We start from the raw sequence: 16,478 nt of genomic DNA on the forward strand, positions 1-16,478 counted from the left end.
TTCTGTGGGAGTGAAGAAATATTTAGTTGTCAGAAAAAAAATTTATTCATTTATTTGGTTGTGAAGTTACTGGGTGTGATGACATGTTTAATATGGACACTTAGACATTGATATAACTGACGTTGAAAGACTTTTCCAGAATTTGCACCCTTTGATGTTTTGCAGAAGCAACCAGCATCTTCTGGCTGTCTGTCATGGAGTTTGTCCACTTCAGGGCTGCATTTACTGGGCTGGATCCAGTGCTGAGCCTGACTAAAGATTTTAGCCTTGATGGAGGCTGCTTTATGTTCCCCATAGCAGAGCTTTTGGGAGTCTGAGCTGTGCATCTGAGTTAGAAAAGCAATTATGTTAAGTGTTCTCAGTACATAAGTCTCCTCTTATATTATTTCTTTTGTTGAGCTTTTTATCACAGAAAAAAACACACAATACTTACTGACGTGATGGAGCTCATTTTACTCTTGTAATTTTCCAAGTATTTCATTGTTTTTTCTACTCACACTTCACTTCTCGATAGGACAGCTCTCACATTTCTGGTTTATGAAGTCTTACTATAAATGATTAAGAAAAAGACAATCAGGGACTCGATCCATGACACCTTAAAGACCTTGTTACTCAAAGTGTGACCCTTGGTCCAGTGGACTGATACCCCCTGAGCTTGTTAGAAATGCTACATATTAGGCCTCACCCCAGCTCTACTGAACCACCATCTGTATTTTAATAAATTTTCCAGGAGATTCACAGGCATGTGGCAGTTGGAGAAATGCTGCTTCAACAGGCATGCCAAAGCAATAACTACCCCCACTGCAGGGACTTCTGCTTCTGAACACTGCATATGAAGTGGACTCTCCTTTCCAGTCTCTGTGCAGAACATTCTATGCATTATCTTTTCACATCTTGCATCACATCCATCCAAGAGCAGGCATTATCCCCATTTTGCACATGAGGATGCTGAAAGCCTAGAAAGGTTAAATAATTTTTCTAAGGTTAATCATCTAGTGTGTAGTGAAGTAGAGATTTGAATTATTGCCTTTCTGCCACTAAAGTTTATCTTCCTGACCAGTGTCCTCTGTTTACTGGATAAAAAAAAAAAAATGTTTTCAGCCTTCTCATTTAGGGTGGCAAAAGATAACTTTTTATAAAAAGGTAAAACCAAGACTCTGATGTAGATGTGAAAATGAATACTTTAAAAAGATTTTATGTGACTTATCAATGAAGAAATTGGTAGGTGTTATCACCAGTTTGAGGGACGATCTACAGAACAGACACATTTGTAGATCAAGAGTATTTTGACAAATGTGCAAAAGGGGGTGAAACACATTTTTTCTTGGTGTGTGTGTGTGTGTGTGTGTGCGCATATGTATGAGTTGTCTTGCCACTGGACATAATTCATTTGCATGCCTATAAAAAAGAATTATTTTGCATTGCTATTGTTATCTACAATGTACAGAACTGAAAAATTGCTCTGTTAAGGAAAAAAATTATTCATGACCCTTGTTAAAATGGTAAGGAAGATTTTATTCAGGACTGTCGAGACAGATATTACTGAAATGGGTTTTTGCAGGAGATGAGAGTAGGCTCAACTCCAAATATAAGCTAAAGTAGAAATTTAGAGCTAATGAGCATGGGGTGGGGGGGTTCAGTGGATGGAAATTTACTAAGAGGAAACTTCAGGGGTGAGGGGGGATTCTGTCTAGACTGACATGATAGGATTTTTTTTTTTTTTTTTTTTTGCTGAAGGCAGCCTGTAATGATCAGATGTCACTTAGGGAGGTGGGCCATGAAGATTTTGATTAGATAATGAGGATTATCATATAGCAAAGGTAGGGATTCTGACTAAAGTGACTTAGCAGGGGAATTGATAAAATTGGGTTCTTGAGGACATGCCCAATAATAGGAACTAGTTGAAAAGACCTGAGTAGAGTTTGGTCAAGGAGAGAATCAGCTCCCATAGAATCAGTTAACCTGGAGGAGCAGGTGGTTCTCTAGACAATGAAATAGTTCTCCACCCAAGGGCAAGTTTTCTCTGTAAGAGGAGGCAGAATATCACAGTGGTTAAGAACACAGAACCATAGTATATGGCTTCAAAACCACTCCATGTCTAACTAGGAGAGTGACTTTGGGGATGTCTTTTAATCTTCTGGTGCCTTATTTTCCTCATCTATAAAATGAACCTAGCACCTAACTTGTATGCTCATTGTGAAGAGTAAATGAGATGTTATATTTGTAAAGTGCTTAGCACAGTATGTGGTACCTGCAACCATCCCATCTATGTTGTTATTATGACTTTCATTCTGAACCATAAGAGAATTTTTGCATCAGAGACTGTGGATATTGTTATTAAAAATATACACATTTGGGCTGGGGATGTGGCTCAAGCGGTAGCGTGCTCGCCTGGCATGCGTGCGGCCCAGGTTGGATCCTTAGCACCACATACAAACAAAGATGTTGTCTCCGCTGAAAACTAAAAAAAAATAAATATTAAAATTTTCTCTCTCTCTCTCTCTTTAAAAACATAAATACACTAAAGAAAGATTAAACAATCTTGGCTGTATAGAATAAGAAAAAAGTTTGGTTTAAAAAAGACTTAATTTGTTAGCTCTGAAATTACTGTGAGATATGGTGTGATGGGAAGGTAAAGAAGAAGAAAAGAAAAAAATCACAGAAAGAGCCTTAGAGACATCACACTGAGAGCCAGGTGTGATGGTGCAGGCCTATAATCCTGGCAGCTGGGAGGAAGGGAGGGAGGAAGGTAGATCACACTGGAGGTACATTCCACCTTGACTCTGCCCTTCCAAGTCTGCCTTAAGCACCCAAGGAGCTCACATTCTGGACCAGTGAGACATGGCTGCTCCAAAGTTTGTCACTTGTTCCCAATCTGCTCCGATTTTATTTTTTCTCTACTTTGCTAAAGATGATTTCGTATTTAGGATCTCACTCTTGTCATCTAGATTTGAAGTTTTCATACATCCTTATATCAAAACTTGTCCTGGGTCACTGGGTTCAATCGTCAGCACCACATATAAATAAATAAATAATAAAAAAGGTACATCAACAACTAAAAAATATTTAAACAACAATAACAACAACAACAAAACCTTGTCCTTTTGGTAACCTTGCTTAGGCCTACTTGGGGAACTTGGCATTTGCTGACTGCCCCAAAGGGCTCACACCTAGGCCAGGTCCCTCTGCTCCTCTTTGGGGCAAGCTGTGGAGTGGAAGGGGACTGAAATTCCCAAGAGGCTCCACTCTGTTAGGTTTGTTATTGTAAATCCTTCCTTTAAAGTTACAGAGATGGGCAGTGATGGGGTTAAAGATGTGAGAGAACATTTTGTGCTTCATCCAGTAAGTTTGCTTTGTTTAGATCACATACCTCTTTGAGTTATCTGACTCGGATCCTATGGGAGCTATTTGACAACTCTAAGTTGTGGTTAACTGATAGCAATGCAAAATAATTCTTGTCTGTAATTATGCAAATGATGCTGTATCTGGTAGAGAGCCAAAACTGATCAGGGGAGGCAAAAGCCAGTTTTTGCCTCCATTTGCAAATTTATCTCAATATTACTGATTTATAAATGTGTTGGAGCTTTAGATTTTTCTTTTTACTAGTTCCCTTATTATGAGCAAAGTAAAATTCTTAATACATATTCATTATCTGTATGAGAGTTACGATTTTACATTTTTGAAAACTCCACAATAGTAGGGGGCAAGGATGCCTTATGGTAACTGATTTAATAGTAGAGAGCTAGTTCATTAATCTTCATCAAGGTTAACTGGAAAAAAGAAAAAAAAAACCAGATAAAAGCCAAGTAAGCAGAGATTATCTGCAGAATATTTTACAATTTAAGTTGCTAGCAATGTTCCCATATAAAAGAATTGAAATTCTATGTGGTCATTTTAAAAGCAATTCCCATATCTTCAATTAAATGACAAGACACCAAAACACAGATTCATGGTTTCTTGAAATTAATGATTAAGGAAAATAGCTCGCTTTCCTTCTGCACACTCAGATCGTACCTGTATGTTCACTTGTCTGTCCTCCCTGGCTGGCTGTTTGCTCCAAGGCCACAGTGACCTGGTCTTGCACATGACTCTCTCTAGTATCTTCCCCTCTCTCTGGCACACGAGTGACTAAATAAAGAAGCAATACAGGATCTACCCCTCGTCTTTGTAGGTGCCAAGATCTGATTTTGTCGGTTTCTGGGTCTAATGGGTATTTCTAAGGCTAACTGTGAGGATGATTTAGAAACTAGAATATTACTTTGTTGATTAAAGAGAGTAATCAAATTAGACAGTGGTCTAGTTTGCTTGCTGAGCTTGGAATCAAAGCAGGGGTAATCACTATGGCATCTGTCCTGGGGACACCTTGGCCTGCCACATGCCTCTTTGGGGATGAGGTGGGGGCGGGGTTTCTGTTGGTGGTCTGGACATTTTGAGGGCTGTTCAAATGTTTCTCTGGAATGAAGAAGGAGTTTGAGAAGTATATGGAAAGCATTTCTTTTCTTTAGACTTTCTTATTTAGGAAATATGCCTTGAGTATTAATACATTCACTCTTCAGAGAATAAGATTGATTTGGCTTTAAGCTTTACATTTAGATTTACAATCCAGTTTTGTCCCTATTATGGTCACCAGAAATAGAATTTGGATGTTCTTGAAACTCCTTAGTCACTTGTATGCAGATTTTTCCTTGAGATGTTTTACTTGGCCAGGGGACTGATTGCAGGATTGCATGATTACAGGTCATACTCAGAAGGTGACATTAATTCTGTTTCAGAGGTCTTTGTGGATGATCACTAAGTACTGATGACATTATTTTGTAGGGATTGAATAACTTGTTTCCTTTGAGAGAGATTCTTTGTGTTACCAGAGTTTTAATTTTTATTATTTTGTAATGGCCAATGTTGTCTCTAAGTATCTTGCTTTTCTGTGAAATCTTGCCAGCTGGTATTGTAAAGTGATCGCTTTCAACTGAAGAATGACTTATAAAGATAGATTTTTTTTAAAAAAACCACAGCATCCACACAGATAACAGTGAGAGCAGAAAAGCTTGTTTTTGTGTGTCTTTTCCTCCCAATCTTATTAAAGATTTTTTTTCCCCCTGACATACTGAAGTGATGAAAATGTGCCTGAAGGCTTGGTTGCCAAGACCAAACAAATAAATTCTATAATTAAATAATAAAAGCAGTCAGAATCCATAATATAAGACTTGCAGGGAATGGAAAAAAGAGGAATTTGTACCATTTAATGATTAGCAAACTGTCAGTGAACTCAGTCAGGGGACAGATGGTGGATGGCTTTGCCCGTCCTACTAAGGAATGGAGAGCATGGTTGCAAGAATGATGGGGGCCATGGGGGACCTTGGGGAAGGGAAATGACATGATCAAACACACACCTGAGACAGCTCACCTTGGGGCATTGAGGATAGAAATGAAGGGAAAAGAGGTAGGTTGCATTGTGAATGAGAGGCAAGGCAAGAGATAGATTAGCAGAGTGAATTTGTGTTATTTAGCTTTTTGTCACTGGGACCAAAATACCTGATAAGAACCATTTAGAAAAGGAAAACGTTTATTTGGGGCTCACAGTTTCAGAGGTCTCAGTCCATGGTCAGCCAACTCCATTACTCTGGGCCTGAGGTAAGGCAGAACATAATAGTGGAAGAGTGTGGCAGAGGAAAGCTACTCAGGTTGTGGTGACCTAGAAGCAGAGAGAGAGAGAGGTGGGGAGGGGAGAGGGAGGGAGAAGAAGAGGGAGCAAGGGGGGAGAGAGAGATGGAGTGCCAGTAATCCAGGGACAAGATATAGCTTCCAGGGGCATGCCCCCAGTGACCTACTTCCTCCATCCATGCTCTACATGCCTGTAGTCACCGTGCACTACCATTCAGCTATCAGTGAATTAATCCAATAAATAGGTTAATCTACTGATGAGGTCAGAACCCTAATCATGGCTTAAAAGCCCTACTTCTGACCCTTGCTGCATTGGGGATCATGCTTTCAACACATGAGCTAAGCCATAATGGAATTATCTTGCCTTAGATTTTGAAATGGTAGAAAATTGAGCATAAGAAGAAGACCGGAGTAGGGAGAGTGTAGAGGTCCAGTTCAGAGAAGGGCCTGACCTCAGTGCAGACAGAGGATGGGTAGCAGGTAGATTATCCTTATTTGAGAGGGGAGACACTTCTTTCTCTGATATGGAAGTTCAGGATGACTGACTGCTGAAGATTCATTCACACCCAGAAGCGTCATGTTTCTCTGACACAGGAAGTATGATTAAATGAGAAGTTGGGACAGCAGAGAATATGGGCGAACGCAATAGAATTATGAAGGTATCGGGTAGCCATTGAGAGAACTGGGATTTGGAATCATTATTTAAGGTATACAAAAGGCCTAACAATTTGGACACCATTTATCAAGACACCAGCCCATCCACCTGTCTGATATTTTTCTAGAAGCGGTCAGGGTCAGGCATGCAAATATCTTATGCCAGAAGCCATCTTGTACCATGACTGCATATTTGCAAGGTGGATGTGAGAGGATTTCAATGAACTGGGAGTTGAGAGTATGGTAAGATGCAAGGAATGCTACACATGGGCAGGCAGGGAAGTTTGCACAGTGACACGTGGCAGAGATCAGGATCCCATAGTGGAACAACTAAGGAAGCAATGGTGGAAAAGTTATAGCTGCTCTGGGAGGCTTCAGGTGCTAACCTGCTCTATCTCCCTAGCAGATCTCCAGCAGGAGGACCACTGTCCCTTCCATGACCTGTCCTTTTGGGAGACACTCTCACTGTAGGATTTGGCAGTGCATATATGAGCTGATCTTTTTCTCTGGCTTAGCTAATTTGGCAAGTTTTAAGAAAGTTTTTTTTTTTTTTAAACCAGAAAATTGGAATGAAGCAGAAAATTTAAAAGAAAAGAAAAATGTCTTACTTTCAGCCTACTTAGTATAGTCCCAGGGTTTTGGTTGGTTAGAGTATACCTGGTAGCACTCCTGAGTCCTGTTCTAGTTTCTCTCCCAGCACTCAACTGCTTAGACCACTGACTTGAGCTAGTTTAAGCAGGGGGAGGTGGAGAGGATCCCTCTCCATTCATATCTTGGACTTCTATTTGAAAAGAGCTTCCTGGCAGCAGTCTGTGATGGGCCCCACCTCTGTGAATGCATCTTGGACCCTTTCGAGTTTGTTTAGTCAGCATTCTCTAGAGGAACAGAATCCACAGGAAGTATAATTATAAAAAGGGGGCTTCTTAGGTTGGCTTATGTGACTAGAATCTGGATAGTCCACAATGCTGTCTGTGGGCTGGAGAGCTGCACGAATCAGTAGCTGCAAAGTCCAAGAGGCTGCAGCCCCCAAACAAGAGGGATCAATGGTGCTACCCTAGCTCAAGACCAAAGGCTTCTGGAGAATCATTGTTAGAGTCAGCTTTGGAAGGGTGAAAAAGCAAGAGTCTGATATCCTCAGATGATTGCACCAGCAATCCAGAAACCATTCATGAAGAATGGAGCTTGCATCTGCTGCTACTTCCTTCTTCTTCCAACTTTTATTCCATTCAAGCCATCATCCTATTGGACAGTGCTGCCCATGCTTTGGAAGGGTCTCCATTTTAATTGGCTATCCCACATGCCAATCATTCCTAAACATACCCTCACTGACACACGCATAAGCTTGTTAATCCTTGGCATCTCTTAATCCAATCAAGTCGACAATTCAAGCTAACCATTACAGAGTTCTTTCTGATGTCCAGCCCTTTTGGATGGGCCATTCTGACCTGATCTCTGGTAACCCTTCCTAGGGTTACTGATCAGCCCACTCTTGTCCTGTGGCAACCTCTGTACAACTCTGATTCTGAGTCTTTGGAGTTCCTACTTTCATGTCAGTCAACTTCTGTGGCCTTTGATTTGACTGAGAGACATTCCCCAAACAGAAATTAAAGGGAATTTACCCTAATGTCTTCCTCTGCAGAGTGTGCCAACCTCTCAAGTGGCATCCATCCGCCCACAGGTCCTGTCTTTTTCCAGCTCAGAACTGAGTAGTTTTCTTTTTCTTGAGCACGTTTGAATGACTTCAGATGAAAAGGAAGAAAACTCTGAAGATTATGAAAGAAAAGGAGACAAGAGAGGCACAGAAAGCAAATAAACTATAAAGGGCTTCCCTGTGCGTTCCTCTCATTATAAAATGACTTCCTATAGATATGGGCAGTTTCCAAACTCAGTGGTACTAACAATGATTGACTCAAGGGAGGAACACTATAATGAATTTAGAAGAATGAGAACACAAAATTTATTGATTGATTTTTGTGTGTCAGTTGTTTTTACACACCTCCTATTTAATCTCTTTGCTTTATGGAGGAGGAATTTTAAAAAGGCAACCATTAAGCTGAAAGGCTAATAAGGTCAGAGTGGAACCCAGATGCAAGGCTGGCCCCACCGAGGGAGTTGTCTTCTCCCCATGACTGCATTCTGTCATCTCCACTTTTACCCCAGGTACTCTTATTTTGCTTTCCATGTATCCCCTCCATTTTTTAGTTGGGCAAACCTATTTTGAGTTTTTATAAAGGAAGATACTCTCCAATTTAAGGAAAGGTATAGAAGACATAATTACATTGGTGCCTGGTTGTCACAGCTTCACAATCTAATATTATAAAGCCATCATAATTCAAAGCACTGCTAGCTTGGTAATTCACTTCATTAATGGTGCTGCCTGAATAAAACATAGAGCAAATTAGAAATAAACAAATCCTTGGAAAGTATTATAATATATCCAGAAAGCACAAAAGGTGAGGCATAGAGACAGAAGGAGAGAGAGAGAGAGGAAGAAAGTGGTGGGGAAAGAAATCATAACAGGATTAAGAGGGATTTTGTGAGCCCATATGTACACTGACCCAATATTTTTAGAAAGCATTTCTGAGAAATATTGGAGAATTAATTATGAATCTGTCTTGTTTATATCTTTACCTTTATACCTCCCTCTCCCTCACCTCCCACGTGCAATATACTATGAGAAATTGCCTGCCTTACCTCCAGAATAGATCTCATGTTTGCCTACTTCTCTTCTTTCTGATGAACACAGGTGTGGTGCAGTCTCCAGTGCATACCTATATCAGGTTTTCTTCTCTGGGCACGCAGAAAGGTTGCTTTTTTTCTGTTTCTCACCTTGCCATCATATGGGGCATTGGTTCTGGCCAATGATACATCTTACCTCTGGGCCCAGACATTCAGATTCAGGGTCAGACCTTCTAGCACTTTGTCCTTCCACAGCAATTATTGAAGCATATTGTTAAAACAAAGATATAGCAAGACTGAAATAATTTGAGTCCATGTGTTAGAGCCAATAGAACACATATAGCTATATAGAATGATTTATGATGAAGAATTCGCTCTGATTATGGAGACAAAGAAGCTCCATGATGAGCTGTGTGCAAATCAGAGACCCTGGAAGGCTGATGGTGTGTAGTTCAGGCCAAATCCCTGTGAACAAAGGGGGCCACTGGTGGAAATTCCATTCTGGCTCCAAAGACCCAAGAATCGTCTGGCATAAGTCCCAGTCTAGATCTCACAGCCTGAGAACCAGAATCACCGATATTGGAGGACAAGAGAAGTTGTATGTCCCAACTCCAGAAAAGAGAGTGAATTTATCCTTCCTTCTCTCTTGTTCTATCTGGCCCTCAATGGACTGGGGTGATGCCCACCTGCATTGGTGAAGGTGATACTGTATTTTATGAGCTCCTGCTTGTCTGAGGCACGGTGTCAGGTGTTTTACAATGCTTTGTGTAGGATGTATACATCATGGCAATAACACTGTGAAGTGAGGACCATTATCTTTGCATTAGAGACGCAGAAACCTATTCATGGAGCAGTTTAATAACATGCCCATGTCCAGGCGCCTCATTGTGTCCAAGGCTCCAAAACCCATGTCCTTAGTCTGCTTTTGGTTTTGTTCTGCCTTAATTTTCCAAGTTCATAAAGCAAGAGCACCAGGCCCTTATATCACAGCTACAAGGCCAGCTTTACCCATGTTCTTTAGTCAAGAACTATTAATCTCTTGGATCTGCATGCTTCCTACCTGAGACAACATCTTTTTAAAATAAACACTATTTACATAGGTGGTAATTAAAACTGTTTAGTAGTATCCTGTTCATTATAAATATTAACCTCAAAATATGAAAACCTGGAAATATGACATCTTCAACAAAGATTTTTTTTTTACTTTTTTTTTTTTTTTTTTTGCAGCTTTACTTCATAGTGTAAACTGTTTGTTTTTTTTTTTTAATTTAGACTCCTCAGAGGTGAAAATATCAATTTCCTTCTCCCTGGAGAAATCCAATAATAGAATGAAAGTCAGACTTCATTTAGATGCCCTTTATCAGTTAAATCTGATTTTGACTAACAATATCTTATATACTTTCATTTTAAATCAATCTTTTCTTTTAATCTCTTTCATGAAACAGCACATATCTGGATGAGAAGTCACTCCAACTGACAGAGAAATGCAAAAATCTGCAATCTGACCTCAATTCTTTATCTAACAGAACGAAAAGGTAAGTTCCACTCTTCACGTTTAATTTAATTTTAAATATGCATCCCCAAACATCTCTGAAATCATTTAGAAAATAAGACTCTGTTCATGTTCAGGCTTGACATTGGGCTCTGAGTAGCTCCTGTTGGTGACAAGGATGGACCAGGGACCAAATGGGTCACACTCTGGAGATGGACCTCAACTTATCTGTCCCTAAATCTGCACTTATTAAGAAATACTGTGTAGTTATTTTAAAGGCCATCAATCCTTTTGAAAATATGATATGCATCCTGGACACGATCCTAGAAAAATGCCTCCTTGTATGAATTTTGGTTATAATTTCGGGTTAGTGGTACATCCCCATTCCCAGCCGCAGCCCTCTCTGACTTCCCCGCTTTGGTTTACAGTCTGCAATCTATATCCTCTTCAACCTGAGGGCAAGTGAATCCAGCTCCTTGCTTCACACATAGCAAGAGCCACTGTTGGCTTGAGATTCCGATGAGTTTTGATGGTACCTGGAAAGAGCAGAGTCTAACAATGTTGGACAAAGGATGTGCATTTGGTGCTGGGCGTTTGGCTATGCCTTTAATTTGCCAGTAAATGGATGAAAAAAGTAATCTGAGATTCATTTTTCTGTACGCTTGTTTGACAAATTTAGAAGCGTGTTTAGCTAAGAGGTATAGTTGATTTCATCATCCAGGGGTCCTTCCTCCTCCATATTTCTCTCTCTCTCTCTTACACACACACACACACACACACACACACTTCCTTTTCTAATATAGAAAATAGTGCTTTAGTGCTTGTGGGAGGAAGGAGTTGAAGCAGCCCCCAGTAATCTGTTCACTTCCTTCCCTGGGGATATGGGAGGCTGATACCAGAGGAAATGAAACCAAAGTAAGTAACCTCATCTAACCTGCTTTTCAACTGAAATTCTAGGAAAATAGATTTAGAACATTTCCTTGAAGGAAGACGCCTTATTCTTCAACTGTCCTTAGAAGGCTGACCTTTGGCTAAGGTAGCATTTATAGTAAATGGAACCCATGACCCAGGAGGCAGGTGCCCCTGGAGAATGGCACATGGGCTATGAAACTCCTTGGGTACAAGCAACAAATGTTTCCTAATTTAAATTCTGCTGTGTGAAGAATCCCCTGAACCTCACTCAGAGATACCACCTACTGTTCTAGGTCGGACCCAGTGTGGGAAGACAAGACAGGAATGGCCACCCTTGGTGTCCCAGGCCTCTCTGTCTGAACCTCTTGACTACCCAGACTCTTGAATTTATTATAATGCTTCATGCTGGGTTTGAGCTCTGAGTTGAATTAGTGCAGTTCAACAATGCAGGCCTGTAAATTGGCTCCCTTTATGATGGAAGGAGAGACCTGTTAGCATTTTTGTATGAGCTCTAATCTTGATAAAAGATCCCATTGTGATGAGTCCCCTCTGTTTACCCCACCCATGCCCTACCCCCCTTCCCTGTGGGATAGTCTTTGTCTTTGCCCAGAAACATTGGCCTAAGTGGACTTCATCAGTATGCTCTGGGCTCTTTTTTAAAAAATATTTTTTAAGTTGTCAATGGGTCTTTATTTTATTTCTTTATATTGGGTGCTGAGAATCGAACCCAGTGCCTCACTCATGCTAGGTGAGCCCTCTGCCTCTGAGCCATAACCCCAGCCCCACTCTGGGCTCTTTTGACATCCTTTTATCTTTGGATTTGACCAAGTTGGTGCATGAGAAAGAAATTAGAGAGAGACAAGAAGGTAAAACAGCTCTCTCCTGGTGTCATCCTCAATGAAGTTATGGGGGATAAAAGGCCATGACTTTTATTCAATCTCTTTTTCCCCCTCCTGTTCTTTTATTGCCCCTTACTTTCATTCTCTTTTTTTCTCTCTCTCTCCAATTTAGGGATTAGTTATTAATAGTCCTTCATCCTGCCCAAACCTTTGGGAATAGTCCCTCATTAAGGCCTTCTTAAATTCCACAGTTTGATGGGCACTAGTGCCTTTTGACAAATGAATGGATAAAGAAAACATGGTACATATACACAGCAGAATATTACTCAGCCCCAAAGAAGAATGAAATCATAGCATTTGCCAGTAAATGGATGAAACGGGAGACTATCATGCTAAGTGAAATAAGCCAACCCCCCAAACCAAAGGCTGAAGAGAGGGTAGGGAGGAGAAAAAGAGAAGTTCATTGGATTAGACAAATGGGAATGAAAGGAAGGGAATGAGGATGGAAATAGGAAAGACATAAAATGATTCAGACATAACTTTCCTATGTTCATACACGAACACACGACCAGTGTAACTCCAAATCATGTGTAACTACAAGAATGGGATCCTAATTGAAATGGATTGTAGTCCATGTAAGTATAATCTGTCAAAACACACTCTACTGTCTTGTAAATCTAAAATAAACAAATAAAAAAATTCCACGGTTTCAGCTGGCCGTGGTTCCCGCCTGGACCCCAGATTGCTATAGACTGTCTGGAGCTCATGCTACATGATGGTGCTTTACGTCTGTTTTGATTGTATTGGACCTATTGTTTGTTGGGTATGTGGGTGTTACAAGACCCAGTCCAACTTTCCCTGAGTGACTCTTCTCCCAAATATCTTGTACTACCTTTCACCCATCAGATGTGAAGGAGGCTTGGAAAGTACAACTGGGAACAGTAGGGGTTTGCTCCAGCATACCCTGTGGACCCCGGTCAGTGCTCGCCCAGTGTGCACATCAGCCTGACACTTGCCTTTGATTCTGTTCAGTTCTTTCATTGACATGAACAAAGTTTGCTCCACAAAGTGACGATGGTCTTCAACATAAGAATGATCCATGTGTGCCCATGTGACAAAGCACTCAGTCATCCTCCGGGTGACTTCTCTTATCACGGATGGCCTCTTTTTCAAGGCAGGGAATTTGACCACTCCTTTGTGTGCATCAAGAGCAGTGGCTAAGGGCAGTATGCTAATGAGAATGCCCAGGCACATGCTGTCCTGTTTGCTCTTTGGGTTTTTTCCCCCTGTTGTTTTGTATTTGATGGGAAGACCTTTTCTCAGCTACTCTTTAGGGGGTTGCCTTTCCATTACGCACACAATTTTCAGCTAGCTCATATAATTAGCCTGCGCTGGTATTCTTTGCGGCAAAGGTCTAGAGAGAGCAGGCCTGAATTGCCCATTGTTGTGAAAGTGTTATTTTGCACACAGGAGACTAATTTTTTTCGGTTGTATCGTCTATTGTCAGGAATGGTGCGTTCTGCAACGAGTGCTATTATGGACTTACAGGGGACAATTGGGAAAGCCATTCAGTGGATGGTGATAAAAAAGTAATTTCATTTTCTTAGAAATAATTATTTAGCCCTATTTTTGTCACGGTCTGGTAAAGACTTAGAATTTTCTCTTTCTTCAGCCAATTTGTCCCTTTCAGGTTGCTAAAATAGAATTTAGAAAGACAGTTATAGTGGGAGGGAAATGGGTTTTTCTTTTTTCTTTCCTCTGCTAATCTTGGTGCATTTTTGAATAAAAGAAAATTAAGCTTCTGCCATTAGGACATCCAGTGCGGTATGATGTTATGGATTGTGATTATTTATTCTCTTTTTAGGACAGTGAGCTCCAAGAAGATAGAACACTATCTGTTTACAGTTCATCCCTGGTACTCATCATGGGCCTGAACACCAATTAGTTGCTGGAAAAGTGTTGAATAAACAAAGGAATGAATGAATTTCTCAGGTCGTCAAAACATTTTCTGTGTCATCTCTAACTTCTAGGTGTTAAAAACTACAAATAAATCCACAAACTTCAACTCCTTTTGGAAATCAGTTTTACCTTCTTTGATTCCTTCTCTTATTTCGTTTCTGTTTTCTGATTTTTTTTTTTAATCTCATCCTTTTCCCCTGAAAGCTGGATATTTCTATGGGTTTTATCATTGCAATTCTTTTCTCTAGGTTATCTCCCAGATGAAAGATTACACAGTATTAAGAGTGCTATATAGCCATCTTATCATTGCTAGTTTGCTCATTTTTCAGTATGGCAAACTTATTGTTTGCAATTTTCACTGCTTACGACTTTTTTTTTTTTTTTAAATGGCTCTATGGATGTCCAAGCTGTCTATCTTATTCCTTATTGCTTCAGAAAAATGAAGTGATTTTTCTAAGAGCAGATACTTCAGAGGTGCTGACCCAGGAAATGAACTTAATTCTCCTTCTTGGGTTTTTCTGCCTCTCTTGCTGGGCTAATCAGCTTTCCATTACTGTAACAAATTCCTGAGATAAATCAACTTGTAAAAAAAAAAAGAGATTTATTTTGGCTCACAGTTTTGGAAGTTTCTGGCCATGATTGAATAGACACATTTTGTTTAGATCTCTGGTGGGGGTACAGCATGTCACAGTGGGAGCATGTGGTGGAACGAAGCCATTCCACTCATGACGGCAATACCGAAGAGTAGAGACCTGGTTCCCACAGTCCTCTTTTAGGGCATGTCCCCAGTGACCTAAAACTTTGCACTAGATCCCACTCCTTAAGAATTTCCCACCTCTCAACAGTGTCAAACTGGGACCAGCTCTTTAACACATGGGCCTTTGGGGGACAGTTTAAGGTCCAAACTATAGCTTTTGCTGAGCCTTCTTGGCCTTGTGGCCCTCTGCCATTATTATTCTAAGAATCTGAGATCTCAAGCAAATGTACAGTTGCATCTGTTTAGATTTTACCATTTAGTCAGAGTAGGTGAACTACACTAGCAAAATCTCCCCAAAATGCAATGTCTTAACACAAATTTTTTTCTGTTACCCAGGGTTCAGATCCTTCTTGATCTAGCAACTCTTCTTAGGTGGCTCTTCCCCCAAACTCTGACTTAGGTGTTCTGGCTCCTTCTGAAGCTGTTCCAGAGCAACCATCTTCAATAGGTGGTGCCCAGACTTGTGGCCAGAGGGAAGATAACGTGAAAGCCTATCCTCCACACAGCTTGGAGGGGAATTAAATTACTAGTCACCACCAACATTCTGCAGGCTAGGTCTGGTCCATCTAGATGTTGGGCTCATGTGACTGGCTTTGGCCAGTAGCATGTGAGTGGAGTTTACATGAGGTTGGTTTGGGGGAGGGTGGTGCCTAGCTGGGCAGCTGCTTATAGAAACAAGTTTATGCAATAAAGAGGGAGAACCAATTAGTAGTGGGCGGTCAGACACCTCTGCCATGTATATATTAAATAGCAGTATCATTCTGATCATCCAAAGAAGGATATACAGCAACCCGGTCTATCTTTTGAACCCTTGAGCAATTTAAGCAGTGTTTCTAGTGAAAAGATTCAGAGGTCTTCTCCAGAACAGAGGGTAAGCCACTTTCTGCAAAGTTGCTAAGGCATGAAAAGGCTCACTTGAATTCAGATAGCTTTTGTGGGGGTAAACCACACATACTCAGAATGAAGATTTGGAACATCGGCCTTGCACTGCCTAGGTGTGGCTTGAACCACAGGCTCCCTGGTGAATATATAAATTTGATGAGCTGTTTTCATGCAGTTACATTTAAAATGACTGAGAACAGTAGAATTTTCTGAGAGCAATTGTTTTCATGGGGTGGCATATAGATGTTGATGGGAAGGTGCTGTGATGTAGGGTGAAACGTGAAGTGAATTGAAGACTGGCCCTAAATATTCTTTATTCTTCATTATCCCGGAGAGAACAACATGACCCGAATTGCTGCACAGAAAGAGGAGGCGTAAATTATGGCAGATCAAACTTCAAAAAGCCTGAGTGTGATAGTATCACTTGACAGCCTGCTAACAAAGCAAGTGTTCCTAAATTTCAAGTTGTCTGCCAGGAAGATGGATTTTTGGTCAAAGGAAAGATCTTTGGGGGTCTAAAATGAGAGATGGCTTGATTCTCTTCAGCTTTCAAAGCACTGTGCCTTAATTAAGGCTTTTTAAAGTGATATATTTACATACTTTTGTCTGTCTGCTTTCCTCTGACCTTTTAAGTTGTCTTTTC

At 40.6% G+C, this 16,478-nt stretch overlaps 1 protein-coding gene across 1 annotated transcript in view; it reads left to right on the forward strand.

The window, feature by feature from the left end:
• The window catches only part of St8sia6 (ST8 alpha-N-acetyl-neuraminide alpha-2,8-sialyltransferase 6), a 115,674-nt gene that overhangs the window by 50,907 nt on the left and 48,289 nt on the right, over positions 1-16,478 (forward strand). Inside the window, exon 4 of the mRNA XM_046423054.1 lies at positions 10,440-10,529. Coding sequence (XP_046279010.1) covers positions 10,440-10,529 — 90 coding nt within the window. The remainder of the gene's footprint in view (positions 1-10,439; positions 10,530-16,478) is intronic.

The sequence above is a fragment of the Marmota monax genome, unplaced genomic scaffold (genome assembly GCF_021218885.2).
Source record: "Marmota monax isolate L192 unplaced genomic scaffold, Marmota_monax_Labrador192_F-V1.1 WCK01_AAM20220418_F8-fsc00098, whole genome shotgun sequence".
In the NCBI taxonomy this organism is placed as follows: domain Eukaryota; kingdom Metazoa; phylum Chordata; class Mammalia; order Rodentia; family Sciuridae; genus Marmota; species Marmota monax.